General features: G+C 36.3%; 1 protein-coding gene across 7 annotated transcripts in view; it reads right to left on the reverse strand.

The window, feature by feature from the left end:
• Nucleotides 1-24,788, reverse strand: part of znf385b (zinc finger protein 385B) — a 150,580-nt gene that overhangs the window by 39,284 nt on the left and 86,508 nt on the right. For all 7 annotated transcript variants that reach the window (XM_048194492.1, XM_048194497.1, XM_048194491.1 and 4 more), the window contains one exon: nt 4,125-4,267. In XM_048194492.1, the coding sequence (XP_048050449.1) occupies nt 4,125-4,267 (143 nt within the window). The remainder of the gene's footprint in view (nt 1-4,124; nt 4,268-24,788) is intronic.

The following is a 24,788-nucleotide window of genomic DNA, read 5'->3' on the forward strand; positions in this document are numbered from 1 at the left end:
TGTGCACATGAAAATGTACTGCATAGTAGGAATGACCCAGCTGAGAATGTTGATTGGAGGGGAGTTACCATGACAAGAGAGGTAGGAGAGTTGAGTTCAGTATAAGAGATAAACAAACAACAGCACTGATCAAGTGATACCTCTGAAAATACCCGCAAATCACGTGCACCACTAACTATCATTAGCCTATGCCATTCCTGGGAAGCTCAACAGAGACTACTGTGATTAGCTTCATTAGGAGAAAATAATTCATTTGATGGCCTTGTAGGGAGACGGTATAATTACGCTAATTTTGTGGTGGCGTGATTGCAGCCTGGAGAACCTCTTGATTTGCACCAACAGTCAAGCAGTAATTATGACAGCTTCTACCGTGTTTATTTGTTTAGTTTTGGTGCAATCCATTGGGTGCTCGGCCATAAAAACAGTGCGGTCAACTGTAGACAGATTGGTGAGAATTTACTTTTCTTTAGCTCAAGGCTGGAATTAGAATTGAATTAGCAACACCACACAGGAAGTTATCCAGGCTGCAATGACAGGAAGAGGAATTTGCTGACTTCAGTATTCAATAATATATAATTACAGTATATATACATATACATATACAAATATATATATAGTTCCGTCTGCTACAGTACATCCCGTGTTTCCCTGGACCATTTCCAATCCTCCTGTTTCGTCAGCACTCACTTTTGCTCCTCATCATCACTCATCACCTGACCTGCACTCCTTTGTCCACATATATTAAGATTTTTAATGTTTTTCAAAGATTGTCTGATTGTGGTTTCGCCTCATCTCTGCTCACCAAGGCTACATTTATTTAATTAAAAATACAGTAAAAAACAGTAATATTGTGAAATATTATTACAATTTAAAATAACTGTTTTCTCTTTGAATATATTTCACAAAGTAATTTATTCCTGTGATGGCAAAGCTGAATTTTCAGCATCATTACTCCAGTCTTCAGTGTCACATGATCCTTCAGAAATCATTCTAATATGCTGATCTGCTGCTCAATAAACATTTAATGTGTACAATTGTACAAAATATTTGTGTACAATATTTTTTTTTCAGGATTATTTGATGAATAGAAAGTTAAAAAGAACAGTGTTTATCTGAAATCTAATCTTTTGTAACATTATAAATGTCTTTACTGCCAATTTTGATTGATTTAATGCATCCTTGCTGAATAAAAGTATTCATTTCTTTAATTTCTTTTCAAAAAAATAAAAATAAAAATTCTTACTGACCCCAAACTTTTGAACGGTAGTGTATAATGCTACAGAAGCTTTGTATTTCAGATAAATGCTGTTCTTTTGAACTTTCTATTCATCAAGGAATCCTGAAAAAAAAAGTACACAACTGTTTTCAACATTGAAAATAATCATAAATGTTTACTAAGCAGCAGATCAGCATATTAGAATGATTTCTGAAGGATCATGTGACACTGAAGACTGGAGTAACGATGCTGAAAATTCAGCTTTGCATCACAGGAATAAATTACTTTGTCAAATATATTTAAATAGTACACAGTTATTTTAAATTGTAATAATATTTCACAATATTACTGTTTTTTACTGTATTTTTAATTAAATAAATGTAGCCTTGGTGAGCAGACGAAACTTCTTTTAAAAACATTAAACATCTTAGTGGTTCCAAACTTTTGGACTGTACTGTATACACACACACACACACACACACACACACACACACACACACACACACACACACACACACACACATATACTGCATCCTGTTGATTCTGTTTGATCCTGTTTGGTATCTCAAATGAAACTGAATTCAAACAGAATTCAAGAATTGAACTGACATTTAAAAGACATTGTAATTGTAATTTAATTTTGAATGGCACACCACCCTCATGTCATACTGACCCAAGGCTTGGCCTCCACTAACCACTTTAAAGAGCACTGTCACTTTGAATCACGGCAGGACAGTGCATTGGGGAGAGTGAGAAGAGTGACAAGAAAGTGAAAGAGAGAGAGAGAGTGAAAAGAAAGAAGAAGGTTTTGAGCGGCATAATAAAACAGCGGTGGTTAAATAAGCCCCAAATTCAGACTGACTTTCTTTCTATTTCAGATCCCATCAGCCTCTCTCTCTGTCTCCCTTCATTGCCGTCACCACAGCAGACTGGGTTTGGGGAGATAAAAGCACAAATCGATTTTGCTCCCTCATTTTGGGGGTTGGATCAGGGGCTGGAATCAATGCGTGAGGGGTCGACACGTCTGCAGAATTTCCCGCAAACACACTGTGGACATTTCGAACGGAATATATAACACATACTAGGGCTGCATACTTTGATTTAATTTAAAAAAAAAAAAAAAAAAATCATACTGGCATTAACTGGTATGATATTATGACATTAACTGATATTGTTACTTTTTAATATCAAGGTTACAAGAACAAAAGGCAGATAGTAAATAATTGTAGAAGCAGAATAACCTGAAGAAGCAGATCTCATGTTGAATAGATTGAGCAACTTGCCTGCAATGCTTTTCTGTCATTTTTGCCTACGCTCTGCTAGGAGTGAGAGTCAATGATGATGTTTAAACAAACATAGACCACTAACACCATCCAGTGTAGACAGCATCACTGATTATAATGGAATTCACACTGAATATAATATAATTGAATTCACACAGAAATGTATTAAAGGGGGCCTATTACGCCCCTTTTCACAAGATGTAATATAATTCTCTGCTGTCCCCAGAATGTGTCTGTGAAGTTTCAGCTGAAAATACCCCACAGACCATTTATTATAGCTTTTTTCACCCAAATTTGCCCCTGTTTGGGTGTGAGCAAAAACAAGCCGTTTTTGCGTGTGTCCCTTTAAATGCAAAAAAGCTGCTGCCCCCACCACGCTTTCCAGAAGAGGGCGGAGCTTTAACAGCTCATGCTTCGGTTGCTCAACAACAACAAAACTGGAGAATCTCACACAGCCAAAATGATGATTGTCAGTTACGGTGTTCAGCCTTACATTGTTCAAACCGGAGTCGACACTGATGGAGAGACTCAGGAAGAAGTTACAAGTTTCATAATGCAAATGGACATTTCTGAACGGTTAGTGGATAAATTTATGTAGTTGCTGTTGAGTTGATTCAACTCATCGACTAGCATGTGCCGTCATGTTAATCTTTTGTGCAAAACCCATATGGACGCCCACTATACAGTACATAGCGTACCTGCCAAACAGAGCCATACACACCAGGCTAACGTTTATGATTGCTATCAAATGCTGTGAATTGTCCAATATCACTCAGACAGAAACATTCCTTAGCTTGCCAGGGTCAACTTGCAGGCTATCCAAGCTAACGAGACTCTAAACAGTGTTCTGTGCTCTGTGCAAAGTAAAAACAGTAATATTAATAAAACATAAAATATTCATATTACTCCATTACTCCAGTCTTCAGTGTCACATGGTCCTTCAAATATAATTTTAATATGCTGATTTAGTGCTTAAGAAACATGTCTTATTATCACAGTTAAACCGTTGTGCATCAGTTCTATTTGAAATAGAAATCGGAATAAAAAAAATATTCATTCAAAAAAAAATGACTGGCCACAAACTTTTGAACATTAGTGTATTCAAAATAGTTTGGGTCAAAAACGTGTTTGAAGATGAGAGCATGTCATGCCACCTGTCCATTTTGGCATCTGCCTAAATTGGCAAGTTTCTAGGTTTCTGCAAGCCACAAAATACAAAATTGTAAAATACCTTTTAAACATTGAAAAGCTAGTTTTGTTTTGCTGTCCTAAATATGCATGGTTTATATTACAATTTGAATGTTGTAATTTGCATTCAGCATCGATTTTTCCCTGCTGTCTGCTAACCTAATGTCTCATTTTTGGCGGAGGCTCCAGTGTAGTATGCCATTCTAAATAGCCGCTAGCACACAATTATTGGACACTCTTCCAAACAACCGCACAAGCTGCAGTTTGTGAAGGACGATATACACTTAACATGAAGAACATTATCTATCCACACACTATGTTTTTTCTGAACCTTCAGAGAAGGTTTTAATTCCATCAGTGTCAACCCACACAGGAACGAGGCCAACATTAAAGGGGCATACGGCCAAGAGAAGGGAGATGAAAGCAGGCCTGCTTACCGTATTGAAATTAGGGAACAGGCCGACCGGAGAGGAGCTCTCCACAGGGAAGGTCATGAAAGGCTTCATGTCCAGACCGGACTGCATCATTAGAGAAGGAGTCCGAACCAACGCGGGGAGTGTGTTGCTATGACAGGAACTTCCTGGAGTGGAAAAAGAGGCAGACAGTCAAGACAAAGAAGAGATAAAACTTCCAAAGCTCTAGGGACAAAATACTCATACTCATATGTGCATAGACGAGGAGAGCAAGAGAAGGTACATTAGAGAGCAGGCAGTGATAAGAGGAAACCAACTCATCATTGTCGGCCAAAGAAGCAGAATACTTGAGCACTCTGGGGAGGAAGACTGGCACAAAAGAGATAGAAATGAGTGAGAGGTTGACGGGCGATGAAAAATATAACAGGATATACCAAGTTCTGAACCGAGTAAGTTCACCTAAAAATGAAAATTCTGTCATCATTGACTCATTCCCTCATTTTTGGCTGAACTATCCCTTTAGGACATCAAAGGCACATATTATTCGAGGAGAAACACCAACAAGCTTAATGCAAAAATGCATCTAATATATTATAAAATTGGATTATAAAAATGCTTAAAATATAACATACCTTTTTAATTCTATACAACATTGTATTGATAAAAAATTATTTAAAATTAATATTTTACCCAATATTCGTGTGTGCTAAGCATTTGTTTATTAGAGTATGCTAACTCCAAAACAGTGTTATTATTGTACAATAATAAAAAAAACTATTAAAAATACGTTTTTGTTCATTCAAATAAAGCTGAAATAAAATTAGTTGAAGCATTAAGATTACTAAAACAAATTTTTAAAAAACGTAAATATAAATATACGAAACAAACAATTAAAATGACAGAACATAAGATTTAAAAATAAAAGTTAATTTGAAATATTAATAAATACTATAATAGTATATAGATAAAAATAACACTTTACCAAACTCAATTAACATTAATTATGATTCTTTTTCCTCATGTAAGGAGCACTATTTGTACAATAGGTTGTGGTGACATAGTGGATAATGATCTTGGCTCAAACACTGACAGTTGTAGGTTTGAGCCCAGTCAGGGACAATCCATGAATTTTTACTATTGCGTCATTGACAAGACGCCTAACCACATGTGGTAACACTATTTTACAGTGTCCTTGTTACACATGTTACATGTAGTATTGTAAGAATACAAATACAAATACAAATGCATTATTAGATGCAACTAACCCTAATCCAACCCCTAACCTTATTATTACTCAGTACTTACAATAAATGTATAATTACACTGTAACAAGGACACCTTAAAATAAAGTGTAACCCCATGTTACTTCAGGGGCATGGTTCCTATAGTAAGTCTAGAGTAAGTGGCTTTGAATAAAATGCATCTGCTAAATGACTAGTCATTTAAGCATGCAAATTTGTTACAAGTAAGATCATTCATTTTTAATTCTTTACAATCACTAAAGCCCTGTGTACACAGTGCTATTTTTGCTGTCGCACAAGCTTCTCTCGAGTGAAATTGTGTGGAAATTGAGCAAAGCCAAGTAGGTTATAAGCACCTCCCGACTACTTTTAAATATGTTTAAAAAATGTGTATGATATTGCCATATCATACACACACTCAAAAAAATGATTCTAGCTGCTTGTTCAGTTTATTTAAATAAAATAAGCTGAACCAACACAAATCTTTAGTTTTTTACTTAATTGGCATTTGCACTCAATTGTATTATGTTAAATGAAATTAAATTTGCAAAGTTTTTAGTTTAAGTTTTTAGTAAAGGGAAATACCTTTTAAAGTTTGATGTTCAGTTATATTTGACATTTAAAAGAGTTTATGTTATGTCGATTTTTTTGAGGTTACCATTATGCTGAAGTGTAGACCTTGTGGTTAGGCTTTAGGTGGCTACGTAGAATAAATTTATATTGTTTTCAGGGAGCATTAACTGTGCTAAAGCCAGTGATGAGAAGTTCTTTATCTGATCATTACTTGCATGCTATAAATGTTACTTAGCATATGAAAAAGTGTTATTTTAGTTTAGTTTTTATAGAAATATAAATAAATTAGTTTGAGGGCTAGCACATAATTTACACAGTCTACATATGGTCATCAGCTTTATCCCTCTCAATGGTCATGAAACATGTATGTCTGTGTACAACAGCTACTCAAAACCTAAGCACAAGCGCACATCTTCACCATGATGGTAACAAAAAAAAAAAAAAAAAAAAAAAGCACTGGTTGGATCAACAAGAATGAATTATGTTCAGGAAACATACACAGAATATGTCAAATGAAACTGGTGTGAGCTCATTCAATTAGGATGAATTTCACTCATCAGTACAATTAACCTAGCTTAAGTTCAAATAAATCAGTTCAACTGTGTGGAAATAGGTGTCATAATTAAATTAAGTTAGACCAACAAGTTATTTTTTTGAGTGCAACCACATCACATAGACAAGATCTATGAACAGTGTTGGGGTAACGTGTTACAAGTAATGCGAGTTACATAATCAGATTGCTTTTTTCAAGTAACTAGTAAAGTAATGCATTGCTTTTAAATTTACAACAAAATATATGAGTTATTTTTTCAAATAAGTAATGCAAGTTACTTCGTTTTTTCAATTTACTGACTGACATTCACACGTGGCGTCAGTGTCAACGCTTGACAGAGGGCGTGTCTAAAGCATGCACTGACGCGACCGTCATAGTATAACAGCCAATCACATTACTTTCCAGTGTTGCATGAACATAATTGGCTAGCGTCTGTGATCTGATTGGCTGACGCCTAGAAAAGTTGAGAAATCTTCAACTTCTGCCGTGAGCAACGCGAGTGAAGTGACTCGACCCACAATTCAGTTCGGCAACGCATGACGTCACCCATTCAAAGTAAATGAGAAGCATTAACCCTGACACCCCGTGTGTATGCAGCGTAAGTCCCCAGCCCAGATGATAAAAAGTAACGCAAAAGTAATGTAACGCATTACTTTCCATAAAAAGTAACTAATTAGTTACGTTTTAAGGGAGTAACGCAATATTGTAATGCATTACTTTTAAAAGTACCTTTCCCCAACGCTGTCTATGAATATTATGAATATTTTTACAGCCCAGTGGTTGCAACCCTACAGTGTGCGCATACATTGAGTGACACATACAAATACACTCTCTAGTTGTCTTTTCACCAAATCATTTGCACTCTTCTCTTTTTATTTTCTTTCTTTTTTCTATCCAAAGCTATAGCAGCAACATTGAAAGCTCTAGTCTCTGTGCTTAGCTTGAAAGCTCATGTGATTCCCGCCGTGAGTTGTGCCGTGTACCAGCTGCTTTGACATGATTACCAGGTTAACTGACTCGTAACGTGTGCAATGGCTCACGACCTCCCGAGTGTCGGAACTCGCACGGTGTACGCCTGCCTTAACTTAGTCTCTTTTCATTTACTCACAGTTATTCATCCTGACTGGAGATCTGGATCACATACTTCCACTATAATAGAACCAAGTCGTAATTCTAGCGCGACATTGCTGAATAAATTGGCCCCTAATACAATTTGATAAGCGTGAGCAGTACCATGTCCATTTATATGACACAATGACAGCTCCAATCGGACGAGTAATGAAGAAGGATATCGTGTAATGTGCCATGGAGATATCTAATCATGTATGTGACGAAAGGAAAAGGGTCATTTCCAGTTCGTTGCACAATTAAAAGAGATCCGAGATCCTTTATTGTACGAATCGGAGGTCAAGCTGTGAAACGTAATCAGCCTGTGTGGCCAAAAAAACTGCAGACCATGGTCGTCTTAGTCTTGAATTTCTTTATGTAATGGTTAACAAATCCTTGTAATGCTGGTAAAAATGATGACAACAGTAAAGCAAACATGCTTTTAGCATGGCAGAGGAACATCTAAAGCTACTGCACAGCACCCCGGGAGGTATAATGCACACTAAAGCTGCTTTAATCATAAGCTAGCGTGGCTCTTTGCAGAAAAAAATAAGCTGCAAATGTGCTTTTTCTCTCGTCATTTGGTCTGTCTGAACAAAAGTATGAAAAATAAACAAGGAATCAATGGCTGTCAGTTTGAGCTAAACGGCAAAAGGAGTAAGACAGAGTATGAGGAATGCTTTTGGCTTTCTTTTGAGATGCCATTCAACAAGTCAAGGCTGACTAGACAAGCTCAATGAGGCGTCTTGTAGTATATTTTGTGGCTGCCTTACAAACATTGGTTGGTTATATAAAACTGCATTTGTGGCTGTAAAACAAAAACAAATTATGGAAATGAAAAAAAAAATGTTATGGTTACAGTGTTTAAAAACATTTTTTTCAGATGGTCAACATTTTCAAGAATATCTCTTCTAATTTATGTGTAAAAGATGTTTTTTTTTTTTTTTCAAAACATCACTGACTGCAATGCACAGGCCAGAACAAGTCCACTTCGCTTTATTACAAATGCACACACTCCATCGCTAGACAGATGTCTCCCTCTCCACCTGTACATCTGAGCACTGAAACAGACTTATTTTATTCCCATTTGCTGAGTTTAATGAGAACCACATGCAATAACTGAACTTGGCCCTCCGACTGGCATCAAAATTCATAGCCGTGATTTGAAGCTCTGTGGCCCGACCAGAACATTCAGTTTCAATAAAACAACTGCGTTTTCATGGTTCAGATGAGGCAAAACACTGCATATTTCAAAGCTTAATGAAACCATCAGAGATGTGCAAATTCAGATGGGTAATGATTGTCCTCATCATTTAGGTTTTGACTCACTGTATTAGTTTAACCGCTTTGATGCATGAATTGTCTAATCACAAAGGAAAATATTCTCAGTGATTTTTTTTTTATTTCAAAACAAGGCTATAAACATTAGCAGTATGTTTTTTTTTTCTGCCAAAATTATTCATTTTAAGGCAGTTATACATCTGGCCACTGCAATAATAGACAATAATAGCAATAATATATTTCAGAGGTACAGTACTTTGTGTATAATCACTTTTTTCAGCCATTTCTATGTTGTCATACAATAAAAAAACATAGGCTGCATTGGAAATCGCATACTTTCCTACTTTCACTGTATGTGAAAAGAGTAGTATGTCCAAATTCACAGTATTCGTTGAAACAGAAGGCAAAAAGATTCTGAAGGGATTATCTGATGCAAGTGCAGCTCCTATCTCTTTGAATGGGGAAACATCAAATCCTTAAAAGCTGTTTGCCAAGCTTTTGATTAAATTTCATATTTGATGAAATCTGACAACAACTCTCTCATAAATTTTGATTCTAAACGCTCGAATGATGAAAAAAAAATCTGTATCTTTCAGGCTGGATCAAGCTAATGCGCATGTGCAGTCCTAAGTGCATGCCTCTGTAGGAAGCTCGCACCTGACTGTTTCTATAGGAACCGGAGCTTCTAACGGCCACATCAGCGACACAATGACTTTACCAATTGGCGATTGGCTCTTATTTAGAAGAGGTGACTTATTCCGCCATATTGTGCGTTGCACTTTCTCTCATTCAAACATCTTGTGCATCTTGGCATATTATGACAACAGTCATAGAATTATGGGTAAGGGTCAAAGGTCAACATCCATGGTGGTTAGGAAGTAATATTAATCTGCCTTCATGTGCTATCAGAAATTTCTTATTTCCCGCTTCTCAAGCTGTGATTATGAGCTTGTCGCATTCAAGTACTTAGTTGTTGGAAAAAACAGGAATCATGGAGGTCACCAAGTTTATTCTTGCCTATTTATTGGGAAATCTTTTTAAAGCCAAAATAATATTTAGTGTTCCATTCATTGACAACTCTATGAACAATCACTACACTATCTAGATAATCAGCATGCTGGCGATTCTGGAATTTCGGTCAAATACAGGCTATATTCACTGTATATAAAACATACATTATGCTTAAAATGATTGTTCATTATGTAAATATGCACTACTTTAACAACAACACAAGGTGATGTAGCTGTTGTGGAAAAAACTAATAAAGAATACCAGCCACAGCAGCAACTGTTCTCCCCTCCGCCATGTCGGGAACTCAGGTATCAAAATTATTCCAGAGCTTCCCAGTGCTAATAACAACTTAAGAGGGCATTCATGTCCAACTTTTAACTAGGAAACTCATATTTACGATAATTCTGATAGCACATGAAGGCAGCATTATTTCACGTGGATGGTTAAGGCCCAATTTACACTAGTGTGTTTTCGTTTTAAGATTGGCACGGTTACACCTGTCATTTATACTACGGCGGCGTTTTCGAAACTCAAAAATGGAGACTTTCGAGAATGCTGCAGACCCCATTTTAAGGTACATTTACACGACAACGATATGCTTGAAACTGAGAAGTTTTTCCTGAGTTTCCTGCGTACAGACGACACAGCTGTCAAAACGATCCCCATTCATACGAATCTGTGAAAATGACTAAAAACGCTGTATTCTGCTGGCAGGTCATCAGATGGCGATGAAACACTATAGACCGAACATGTAATACGCATGTGCCTGTTTTCGAAAATTCGCTTTTCAGGCCACCAAAACATTGTTGTCGTGTAAATCAACGCCCAAAACGCATAAAAAGTTTTCCATTTTTAGTTGAAAACGGTGTCGTGTAAACGGCCCCTTAGTTTGAAAATGCTGGGGTTGCATTTCAGTATAAACGGAGGCTTTTGAAAACGATGGCGTGGCTGCCCACGTTCGCTCTGCGTATATCCTTGTGTAACAATGACATGGAGACTGAACTGGAATCTTTGCTGGCTTTGTTGTAATTTTTAGCAGCCACTGTGCAGTTAAACTCTGCATTTTTTTAATACTGCAGCTGCCTACATGCGCAAGAGGCAACTGTTTACACTTGTAAGCGTATGCCCAGTGTGCATGAATGGTCATGTGACATGCGTTTTCGGTCATGTAGTGTAGACGGAGATTGTTTCTGAAACGCTGTATAGACGAGGATAGTTTTCATTTTAAAACTCCATTTTAAAACTCGCAAACATATTTCCCTACCAGTTTCTCTTTTTCTCTCTATTTATTTTACCACTCTTACTCTCTACCTAGACGGCAGGCTAAATTGCAGGGAACAATACTAGAGGACCATTACAAAAAGACAAGGAGCTGTGTTGCAGGGCAGACATGCCAGTGGTTTGAAGAGTGTGGTCAGGGCCAATCATTAAAACCGATGACAGAATAAAGTGTGTGTGTGAAATGGGCAACAGTAATTACTGTTCTTCATTGTGCGCTCTGCAGCCAAAGAGCCGTGTTTGGCCAGAACAGGTGTTTGAAGCAGACCAGCACATACAGAGCATAGGAGAAAACAGCAGCATGAGAGTTAGTGATGATTTATGATGTGTACTGTAAACAATCTAAACAGAACATTTTTTAAAAAAAAATAAAAAGACAAAACAATATAATGGGATGAGGTGACTTACATTTAAAATTCACTGGAATATCCAATATAAGCATTACCCTATTGTTATCTAATATAAACCACATATTTATGATTCAAACAAAAAGCAACACGAGCAAGCGTTGTTGCTCTGAATATTCTGCACACTCTGTATTGATATAAGGTGATATTGCTTTTATAAAACAACACAATAAACCAAGATCATATTCAGTAACATACATTGTATATGGTTACTTTGTGTAGTTTTGCTCTGTCAACGAAAACAAACCCGATACTAAGGCATTGCGCATCTCAGTGCGACACAGTAGAGATGTTTACTTCCTTAATGAAATGGTGATATTAGAATGAATCTCATGAGTGAATGATTCTAAGACTCACTTGTTAAGGCAGTAGCCAACAGTCGTCACGTGTTTCGTTCATGAATGAATCAGTGTATTTGAATGAATCGGTTGATTGAATGATTGAATCGGTTACTGGTAAACATAGTAATCTGTCGCAGAAAAAGTCCTCACATAGATGACAGTATGTCTCAAAAAAACAAAAAGGGCCATAAATACATAAATATAGAAATGAATAATGAATATGAAACATGACCATACTGATATTACGATGTCCAAAAACACTTTGGTAGTTATTTGAAGGCGAAAAGACAAAAATATTCATTCTCTTTATTCTGTTCAAGAAGATTACAGACTAATGAACATGAATCGACAGTGAGCTTCTGCTGTGATATTCATTTTGTTTCTCTCAGAGTCACAGTTATAAGGTGTATCAAAGCACTGAATGTATGTTGTCATTCAAATAGATTCAAAAGCACCATCTCTTAAACAACATCAGCATCCCGAGAATGAAACCAATGAAAGTAATGACTGTTACCTGGGAAACGGTGGTGACAGCCAGAGAGCATGATGTGAGGGGAGATGGAGTTCTGTGTAATTTACGTGGATTCTGGGTATGTGATTTGAACAAGGCAGAATCAGGATTTGCATTTAGCCTAATAATGGAGAGGGTAAAAATAAATTTCCCTTTTTAAATCCATCTTGTTTTTGCTCATGTTGACAGTAATTCAATCTGAACATGGGGTATGTTTTCATTTAGAGGTTCAAAAACAGATAAAATGGGGTAAAAGCTATCAAAAATGTTTATTTCACATCCAGCTCTGTTCATATCTGGTCATATAATTAACCTCTTAAAAGGGAAAAACATCACCAAATGCTCTCCAATCAACCACCAACAGGCTGTAGAGCCTTGAACACTCACATGGAGCACTCCAACATCTACTGCATTCAGTTGTTGATGCAGGTAATGATCATACTGTTTCCAAGGTTAGCTCCTCCTAACAACGCTGAAGAAATCAGCTGCAAACCTGAAAGTTTGCGAGCTGCATGTCATTAGTAAAGGTAAATGAAAGGTTAAAATCTAATTTAGCACATAATCCAGAGCTGAAATACCACAGCCAGGTAAACAACAGGTGGTTTTTAAACAACCACACAAAGACCCTCTCTTGTTTTCAGCCTCCTGCCTTGCGGCTTGTTAGCAAAGCTGAAAATGTTTCCACAGGTAGTCTTCAGGTTCCACAGAAAACATTTCCTTCTTTTTTATTTGGTATTTTATTTATTTATTTTTTGCATTATATATTGCTCAAATATGACATTTCTAATGTTACAAAGAATTTCTATTTAAAAAATGCTGTACTTTTGAACTTTCTATTCATCAAAGCATGTATCACAGTAACCACAAAAACTGATTTCAACATTAATAATAAGACATTTCTCTGGAGTCCAAAATCAGCGTATTAGAATGCTTTCTGAAGGATCATGTGACTGAAGACTAAAGTAATGATGCTGAAAATTCAGCTTTGCCATCACAGGAATAAATTACATATGAAAATATACTAAAATAGAAAAGTATTTTAAACTTATTTTTTTTAGTTTATATCTTGCAGTTCTATTTCTAACAATTGCGAATAATTATCTCACAATTCAGACTTTATAACATGCAATTGCGAATCACGCCATACTGACTTTATAACTCGCAATTCTGACTTTATAAGTCCCAATTTTAACTTTTATCTCGCAATTCTGACTTTATAACACACAACTGTGACTTTATATTTTGCAATCCTGACTTTATAACTTGCATTTCAAAGTTTATATCACTCAATTCTGAGAAAAAAAGTCACAATTACCTTTTTTATTTTTGATTCAGTGGTGGAAACAAGCTTCCACAGACTTCTTTCAAACACGTTTAAAAATACTGCATTGTGGAAATTTGTTGTAAAATTGGGTGTTGCAGTTTTCTTTACTTGCTGTTTAGCAGCAGGTTTATCCAAAATAGTAAATACAACAATAGAAAATCACAATAGAAAAATGTATTATAAAAAATATTTTGAAAACACCAAAGACATTCGCAAAAATAGACTTTGTGATCAGAATATGCGCGTATCCAAAAATAATAAGTACAGATTATATGAGCATTAAAAAGAAAATCGGAATATACAGGGCTGCTTTTTTCAAAAACACTGTAAGCCTAAATGCCCATTCACAAGAAGAACGATAACTATGACAATAACTATAATGATAACTATATGAGCGTACAAACCAACGGACGATATTGTTCTGTTTATTCTAAGCGTGATGCAGTTTTGTTGTCTGCCGCTTTAAATGCTCGAGCTCTTAAAGCAAGATGGATTCTGATTGGCTGCCAATGTTTTTATTGTTCATCAGCTGGAAAAAAATAATTCTGATAGCAATTCCAACAATATGATTTCTCTGTGCCATTATCGTTATAGTTGTGGTGTGGACTCTGCTATTTTTCTATATTTAGAACAGTTTTTGGAACTATATCTTTATTATTATCATTATAGTTATTGTTCTTGGCACCAATGGTCTCTACGATCAACTTAGCTCACGATGCTTATGAGAAACGCAGCCTAGTTCTGTTCTTGTATTTCAACTTTTCTACCTCAAAAGTGCTTACTGTATCACCGCACCTTGTAAACATGACTTTGTTTCCAGATGGATTGTTGCACTCCTGATTTCCAGCTATCAGAATATCTTGTGATTTTTTCTAGCTCTTTCCATTTTGTGTTTGCAATATGCATCAGACGGTCAGTGAGAGGAGTGTGAGCAGCCCATGGGTGTGAGACTGTATCTGTCTCAACTAAGCCACAGAAGCACAAAGAAACAAACGATCACAGGCCACTTCTGATTGTGAAAAAACAGCAAGTTCAAGTCCAAGGTGACCAAGGCAGACAAAGGTGTACAGCCATGAAAACGAGTTCAAAAGTCAGTCTAGGTGGATGATTTCCATTTTAGAGTTATTGAAGAGTATGTAATAAAAGTTCACAGAACCAGTCAAAGATCTTCTGAGGAAAATAATAGTGTATATGCACTCAAAGTCGTCTGCTTTTTCATAGAGAATGAAGTCTGAAATTGAGAAGCTAAAAATGATACTCAAATCAGCCTTGACCCAAGTTTCTCTTTCAACTCCTTTTCATCATCCAGCCATGTGCTTCCAAGTCCGATTGGAGAAATGAAACGCCTGAGAAACAGCTGGCAGTGGCACTTGTCTCTCAGAGGTTTCCTTTTTGAGCAAACAGCCAGCAGACTGTAGCGGCATTAATAAAATAGCAACATACACTGGCCAAAAAAACATTTGGACACATCAGCAAAGCTCAAAAAAAATATTTGAACATCACTGCATTGCATTAAAGGTGCTCTAAGCGATGTCACGCATTTTTAGGCCAAAACATTTTTTGTCACATACAGCAAACATCTCCTCACTATCCGCTAGCTGCCTGTCCCCTGAACACACTGTAAAAAAAACGCGGTCTCTGTAGTCGCCACAAGCTCCAAAAACGGCAACAAAAACTACCTGGTGCAGCCTGGACCACGAAACATAATAAACATGCTCCAGCCAATAACCGACAAGAATGATTTTAAATGCGCGTTCATGACTGTTTCAGGAAGCACGGAGGGGAGGGGGAGGAGGAGGAGGAGGGAGGGTCTAGCTAGCCTCTGTTTTGTTTGACAACACTTCGAACGTCAACAGGAAGTTACTCCACCCAGGATCGCTTAGAGCACCTTTAAACATATAAAAAAAGACACAACACTTTCCAGTAGAAAATGACACCTGTGTGAATATATTCAAATATCTTCAAACCAGTTAAAAGTCAAACGAAGTCAGAAACAAAAGTTAGTTCTAAGAAAAGTTGTTTGCAGATACTTTCTTTCCTATTTTGTTATCTAACACAGTGACATTTGTACAATTATAAGCGTGCCTTAAGTGTCCAAATCCTTTTTGGAGCGACCATAGGTCAGGACAGGAGTGCTTATCAGTACTTTGCCTTGTCGGATGGGATGCCGTGACATTTCAAGTGTTGATGGAGTGAGAGGTTGGACCCTCCTGCAGAGCAGGAACGAGAGCTGGCGAGAGCCCCTTGGCTCACCTTCACCCTTTCGCAATTTTGAGTCCCTCCACCTGATTGTATTTGACAACGACATATCAAATGGTGCGCTGTGTAAGGCTGCTCTTTTCCCAAAGGTTAGCCAACATGCACCTTATTTCACAGGGGTATTCTAGGACATAAAAATAAGAGAAGAAAACTATATTTATAGGGACTTCATTCTGAATTTACCCATCTTAAGAGTTTGACAAAGGGAAAAAGTGTTGCATGCTCTCTTTAAAACGTAAAAAAAAAGTCTCAAAAAAACTTTTCACTTTTCATGAAAATGTATTTACAGAGGAATGATTAACTTGAGAAGCAATGCATGCAAAGATTAACACACAAAGTTTTCCACACACAAATCTTAAATATTTCACCTTCAATTCACTGGTGAACCAAATCCAAATCCAAATGGTCCTCCAAAGCACACAATGCAAGATACAAATACCTTCTGATGAATCAAAGAAATGTGACAGCGTAAAGAAGTCTGCGGCACAAAACACAGGATGTGTGTCCTGAATGAAGTCCTAACATTAATTCAGTCCACACAGAACAATAACTGCCAAAAATTCACTCTCCATTAATCACGATGACTGAATTGTAACACTTTGGAACAACTCATGGAATCAAGCAGAGCTTCTGGAGTCAAAAGTCTAAGTTTGGGTAACTGTTCTGCATGTCTTATTTGGAGCCTACTAGACAACTTTGTGAATAATGTCACAGCTATACACGAACATCCGTTGGCATAGTTATGGGAAATCTGACTCAATGCAAATCAGTTCTTTTGAACAGTGTTTCAGTTAACTGGTTCAAAAAAATTATTCTTTCATGTCATCACACGGTCCCTATCTTGGCATGGTATATTGCATGCTCTAAAATGTTACTTTAAACAATAAAGTAATTTCATATTTCCTAGTTCAGTTAATGCCAGATTTGATTCTGCTTGTAGAAACAAAGTAATTTATAGCCCAAACATAATTTGCATGTTCACTACTGTTGAAAAGACTGGGGTCAGTGTGCACAGAAATATTAAGCAGCACATCTGTTTTCTACATATTATAATAAGAAATGTTTTGTGAGCACAAAATCAGCATTAAAATGATTTCTGGAGGATCATGTGACACTAAAGATTGGAGTAACGATGCTGAAAATTCAGCTTTTCATCACAGGAATAAATTACATTTTTAAATATTTTACAATAGGGAACAGTTATTTTAAATCGCAATATTTCACAATATAGATTTTTTTTTTGCTGTATTTATGATCAAATAAATGCATAAGGCACTTCTTTCAAAAACATAAAAAAAAAACACTTTAGCACATTAAAGAAAGTAAATTTAAAGGTGCAATATGTAATATTATTGCAGTAAAATATCCAAAAACCACTAGGCCAGTGTTATATATTTTGTTCACTTGAGTACTTACAATATCCCAAATGTTTTCAACTATTTGTAAATCTTGAGAAAATTGCAATTTTAACCAATGCTGAAGAGTCGCCTGTCAATTGCGTCATACCCGCGTTAACACTCGGTTTCCGGTTTCATTTTGTAGAAACCATGGAAACACCAAAGACGCTTTAATATATTACACATTTTAATAGACATAATTATTTGTATTAACAGTAATACATAATTTTCTCCATCATACAATATGTTTTAAAATTAATTCTATGCCATTTATCAACACAAGCCATCCAATATTTAATATGATATTCTAAAATCAATCTGTCTTACTGCAGTGTGCAACAGTGTTTCACAGCAGTCGCCGAGTGAACACACAGAGTAACGTTATAACATCATTTTCAACACACTCAAATGTATCTATTAATAAAAAGAGCTGCGTTACCTCATACTCATGACCGGAAAAGCGGAAGCGGCGCTGGCGACTGTGTCATGATAAAAGTTCTGCTTGTGAGGCGTGTGTTGCGCAATCGCCCCAGCGGCCTCGTTCCTGCTCTGCTTCATACTAAATAACCTCATCCATGAACATGATTTGTTCCCGAGTCCTATCCCTATTCTTTTGCACCGTCCATTGAGGTGGAGACCACATGTCCCAAGATTCCGCTCTAAAACTTGCCGTCATCAAGCTACGCCTTTGTTTTGAATAGGCTTCTAGCAGTCTCTAGCGGCCAAAATTATTACATATTGTACCTTTAATGCAAATTAATAAATAAATACCAATATTATATATATATATATATATATATATATATATATATATATATATATATATATATATATATATATAAATTTAAATAATAATTTATAAAAACCAGCTCTGTTGCTTAAAGGGTTAGTTCACCCAAAAATTAAATTTCTGTCATTCTATCGGCGTTCGGACGTAAACACGAAAGCTCTGCACTGCGTTCACTGTGTCAACTGCGAAGGAGACTGACAGGGAAGAGGGAAAATTATTGAATAAAGTCATTATTTTTGTTTGTTTTTGCCCACAAAAAAGTATTCTCATCACTTCATAACATTAAGGTTGAACCACTGTAGTCACATGGACTATTTTAACCATATCTTTACTACTTCTCTGGACCTTGAATGTAGTAATTTCGTTGCTTTCTATGGGAGATAAAAAAAAACACTCGGATTTCATCAAAAATATCTTAATTTGTGTTCCGATGAATGGAGGTCTTACGGGTTTAGAACGACATGAGGGTGAGAAATTAATGACAGAAATTTCATTGTTGGGTGAACTAACCCTTTAAGTTCATCAGTCAGGTAATATTTCCTATACATTTTTATTTGTAAAATAATGCGATATGCAAATGATTCATGAACGAATTATTGAAAACCACAAACCGATTAAACCATTTCACTGAAAAGATCCAATTCAAAAGAATGATTCATTCACAATAACGTGTGGTCTCCGAGTTCAGGCTGTTTGTCAGGTCTAGGTTTTCGCTCCATCTCTCCCAGGCGGGAATGGAAAAGTTGAGGTAGGTTACGTGGAAGGGGGTAGTCTCCTCGGGGATGGGGTGCATCTGTTGCAGGTGGGATTTAATCTGTTTAATCCTTGTACTGGAAGCAAGAAACCAAGCTGAGAAAGAGAGATAGAGAAAGCGAGGGAGATCTTGAGATGTGGTCACTCACTTGCACCCTGCAGGTCTCTAGCCACCTGCTGCAACAAACGAGCAGCAAAGAGAAATCATACTGAACCTGCACCGGCTCAGATGTCATTTGAAACCTAATCTAAACCAAGCTGCAATGAAAAACCACATCTTTTCACTTCAGTAAACACTACAGCAGGGGCATTTCTAGGGATCATAAACATAGCATCTGTTTTTCTACTTATTACTGCCGTGATTTGGCAGATATTTACATCCACAAGACAAAATAGCAGCTGAATTTTTACGCAATAATAGCGGAGTACAGTAAATGAGGGTGGTGGCGAAGCTTTTCAGATCTAGCTGGAAAAACAAGCAAGACCAGTACTTTGAGTAAATTAAGCCCTCCCAAATTTTGATGGCATTCCAAACCCAACTGTGAGAGTGACTTTTCCTTTTAAATGGCCCTCAGAGAATGATTTCATCACTAATTCCTAAAAAAGGCCTTTCCAAAGAGTGTACGTTATTAGACTGGGGTAATGTTTCTTAAGCTTTTGTACAGGGGAAAACAGATACTGTGGTTATGACTTCATATTTTTTCTGGCTGTTACTATTGGAAGCATAGAAACCCACTGAACGGGAAACTGAAAAAAGGCTGCGGTGAGATGCAGCTTTCAGAATTAAACAACAGGAGAACGCTGTGAATCGCAGAAACACTCATTGCTGACAGTTTGAGGACAATTTCCTACGCCAACAAAGGAAAATGTTTGGGATTAAATGAGCACACATCAGGCCTGGTATAGAGGGGCTTTTTCATTCTTGCCATAAACGATGAACATTCATTTTCGCAGAGCGCAGCCCCAAACCCACACATCTGAATTTGATTCTTCTCATATAAAGAAGATCTCCGAGGAGTGAAAATAATTCAGCCCAACAGCAGACTGTCTCTGTGATCTACAATGTTTGGAATATCTTCGAGCAGGTGCACGATTAAACTCAACGGAAGTTTGCTTCTGCTGTTTAAAGTAATTCAGACAGAAATGAAAATCCTGTCATCATCTACCCACCTTCATGTCATTCCAAACCTGTATGACTTTATTTCAACCATGGAGTTACAAAAGTATTCATCAGAATATCAAAGGGGTTCTTTTCCATACAGTAAGAGAGAATAGATATAAAAGTGGTCCATATACGACCCCGCACTATAGCTTTTTTTTTTTTAACTGAATGCAAGAGAAAATGAAATTTGAGAGCTACAGTGGAGTTATGGCTTAAATTTCAGTCTGTTTCTCACAAAAATATATAACTTCAGAAGCCTTGGAATTTAACGCACAAGCCACACTTTATGGTATATTTTTATAGTGCTATTTTCCTTTTTGGAACTTGACAGTCCCAGTTCACTTTCATTGTATGGAAAAGCTCAGCCTAGCACCTCCTTTTTTTTTTTTTTTTGCATTTCACATAAGAAAATAAATCCTTTGTGTTTGGAACAACATAAAATAATGATGTTTTCATTTCTGGGTGAACTACTCCTTTAATATTTTGTGATGGACATGTCTGACACTTTATATGTACTGGTGCCAAAGTTACCAGGTTTTTCCCAAGGTTTTTTTTTTCCCTCCATTACTGTCACCTGAGTTTTGGTTCCTTGCCACTGTGGCATTTGGCTGGTTAAGTTGAGGTTTAAAAGACACTTAGCGCCGGATTTACTAAGCAGGGTAAATTAGCATGAGAGCGCAATTCCAAAAAATCACAGATGGGAGTGGAAAGTTCTGCGTGTGATCTACTGACGACGCGCAAATGAAAGAACACAGACGCGGCCGTACCATTTCCATAATGACCAGCACAATCTACCAAGAGCAGCACAAATTAGCGCCTGGTTTAAGACATGTTTTTTTTTTTTTTGCTATTAAATAATGGCGGAAATAACAGTAAATTGACTAGCGCAAACCTTAGTAAATCACCTTGAATGATTCACTTAAATATTCTCCTTTTGTTTCGAATCAGTGGTTTGGAGCATGTATCAAACTACCAAAGTCACGTGAACTATTGAAATTTTGAAACACTTGTGATGTAACGAAGCCTCGTTTACTGAAATCACGTGATTTTGGCACTCTGAACCACTGATTCAAAACAAAATACTCGTAAAGACTCGCAAAACATGAAGCAGTGTTTTGAAATCGCCCATCACTAGATATTGTTGAATAAAGTCGTTATTTTGGGGGGGGTTTTGGCGCTCAAAAAGTATTCTCGCCGCTTTATAACATTACGGTTGAACCACTGTACTCACATGAACTGTTTTAAATATGTCTTTAGTAGCTTTCTGGCCATTGAAATAGAAAATAATCTTGCTGGCAATGCACTGAGCCATCAGATTTTATCAAAAAATATCTTAATTTGTGTTCTGAAGATGAACGAAGGTCTTAAGGGTGTGGAACAACATGAGGGTGAGTAATTAATGACAGAATTTTCATTTTTGGGTGAACTAACCTTTTAATATTCAGTAATATTATCAATTTGATGGCACTGACACTATTGGATGAGAACAAAACTTGAACTAATTTGAAATTAACAATGACAATTGTATTCTCTAGAGCTGCTTTAGAGCTGAATCAAATTTTTCAGCAACATCGACACTGTTATTGAACTAAACTGAATCAACACTGAACTGACTTGAGCTGAATAACGACATTATTATCTTCTGTAGAGCTGCTTTATAGCAAAAACTTTAGATAAACAAAGAGAGTGCACCCATATTACTATAAATGGGAGAAAGTGTAATGCGCAATATGGCGTAATAAGTCCCACCTTCTAAATAAAAAAGCCAATCGCCAACTTTACTTCATAACTAATGAATTTGGCAATATTCACACTGTTACTGAAATAAACTAAATCAACATTGAACTAAACTGAGCTGATTAATAACACTATTGTCTTTTTAGAGCTGTAACTGTATTAGTTTCATAACTGAAGAACTTAATACTGTTATTTTCTTGTTTATTTTAAAGCTGCTACTATACCTTTAAGACTAACACGTTAAATTATTTAAATTATCATGAAATTAGGACCGGGCTTGCTAACATCAAGGTTACTGAGAAGAGTTACTGAGCACACACTCCTGTTCAGTCATCAATGAGCCTTTTGAGGACAGCACTTAACTCTGGGTTCCTCCAGAGGGATTGTCCGTGTAATTAGTGCACCGTAAGTCACTATGGATGGAAAGTGTCTGCTAAGGGCGAGAAACTTCCTTCCATCACAAAGATATTCATTAGAAAGGCGACAGCAGGTCAATGATGTTAGCTTCAGCTGATGTGAATCCATGCAGAGGAAAGTCTAAGAGAGCGACAGCAACATCACAGTGTGAAATGTACAGTACTAAGCTGAAACATAAGAGCATAGACACAATGCTATTGTAATACCTGCGTTCAGCTCTTGATCTACCACCCACACACCAAGTTTACATGTTTAGAAACTAGCTGAGTGTCTAGGACACTTTTTTATAGTAATTATATTAAAAGAGAATTATGTGTTAGAGCACTGCACTATAAAAGCTGTTTAAATGAATTATTTACTGCTCACTGATGCAAAAACAGATTTTAATTTTATAATTGGCTATGGTAATTCTCAGGTTTAAATCAATGAGATGCCCTGAGATCACATACACAAACACACAGCTCAATGTGTCAGAGCATATGTAATAGCTTCAACAATCACAAATATTTCAGAGTTAACATAAAATGCAACCTGTTTACTTCCATAATCTGATATTTCTAAATGTAAGTACATACAATACGAAAAAAATAAAAAATAAATAAATAATGGTAAGGACACTGAGTAAAATATATATTTATAAATTCATTCTGAGATTTGAGAAAAGGCACACTTTGACATTTAAAGTCACAATTGTCAATTTTAATTTTAATTTTTTGTCTCGATTTTAAAAATGCACTACCATTCAAAAGGTTTTTTTTAAAGAAATTAAAATGTTATTAAGCAAGGATGCATTTGATCAAAAGTGACAGTAACAACATTTATAATGTTACAAAAGATTTATATTTCAAATAAATACTGTTCTTTCTAACGTTCTTTTGAAAAAACAAAGAATACACAAAAATATAAAGTAGCACAACTGTCTGCAACAGTGATAATAATAATAATAATAATAAAAATATTTCTTGAGCAGCAAATCAGCATATTAGAATAATTTCCAAAGGGTCATGTGACACTGAAGACTGGAGTAATGAAGCTGAAAATTCAGCTTTGCCATCAAAGGAATAAATTACATTTTAAAATACATTCAAATAGAAAACAGTTACTATGGATTTATCATCAAACAAATGCAGTCTTGGTGAGCATAAGATACTTATAAGATACCAAATCTTACAGACCTCAAACTTTTGAATGGTAGTATATAGTCACAACTACATAAAGTCATATTATGACACAGATATAAAAGCACACTACAACAGTATATAGTCACATTGTGACACAGAGTAACAATTTTGAGATATAAAGTCACATTGTGACATAAAGTTACAATTGTGTGAGATTTAAATTACATTATGACAAAGTTGCAATGGTGCTATATAAAGAAAAAAGTAAATAGTATCAATTTTGGTTTCACGTTAACTTTAAAAGATATTTTTGGATTTATTAAGTCTGGCCTTGCTATTAACTGACTGTCTAGTGTAAATTGATATTATACTAGAATAGACTAACTATTAGCCAGCTTACATGGCTTTATGAAGTCAGTCATAGATCATAAGTGGTGCTGAAAAGTAAACTGAGGCCATAATTCTGGCACATTCTGTCAGGCTAGATGACACAAAGGGTGATATCGGCTGTCCATCGCAGCTAGATGCAGTTATAATGAGACAGTCTCTTTAGAAGGCATAGTTGACCACATTCGGATGAAACTACTTAATGTGACACAGCTGCTCAAATGTGTTTTGTTTTTTTTCTTCTGTGGAGCCGTTCGCATGTAGACAATGCACGCAAAGCCATCACTATTTCAGGCAAATCTAATAATGTCCTAAATTCAATTTAAATGCAGATTTACAAGCCAGCGCTTCAGGTCCGCATCAGAGCGAGACAGAACGGGCTCAGTCTGTGCCTTTAAACACAATTTGTGAAAACGAAGTTGGTGTGGCTTCTAATAAAAATCTCCTGACAACAGGGTAAATGAAATCATGCCTCACTATGAGCGTGTGTCCTTGTGCTACAGGGAATGATTAGATTGCCAGAAATTGCCAGGTGATGCAATGAACAGCTTGGAATTACAAGAACATCCACAGGTCACAATGCAGCATTCTCACACTGCACTGTTTTTCTCACCATCTTTCCATGAATACAGAATGAACGGCTTTGGAAATAGACAGAAGAGTTTTTAACCACTTACCGTAATGACAACTCATCCAGTTTAACTAATCTGTTTTTTGTCAATCGGCATTTGGCCTGCAACCACTTTTATATGATAATTGATTCATTTGTCAGTTATTTCTTCTATTAATCTGAAGAAATATTAACCATGAATTTTTTTTTCAGTACACTTTGATGAAAAGAAAGTGATAACTGTGATAATAGGCCCTTTTCACATGACGTCACATAGCAGCGGGTGGATCTAAAGTAGGCCTAGATGTTTATGATAAGATGATAACAAGATTGCGATTCCACGCAGATGTTGTGATGTTCCTGGCTGTGGAAAAGCATCATCTTTGCATAATCTGCTGAAGGATCCTGATGTCAGAGAAAAATGGATT

Source organism: Megalobrama amblycephala, linkage group LG6, assembly GCF_018812025.1.
Source record: "Megalobrama amblycephala isolate DHTTF-2021 linkage group LG6, ASM1881202v1, whole genome shotgun sequence".
NCBI classification, from domain to species: Eukaryota; Metazoa; Chordata; class Actinopteri; order Cypriniformes; family Xenocyprididae; genus Megalobrama; species Megalobrama amblycephala.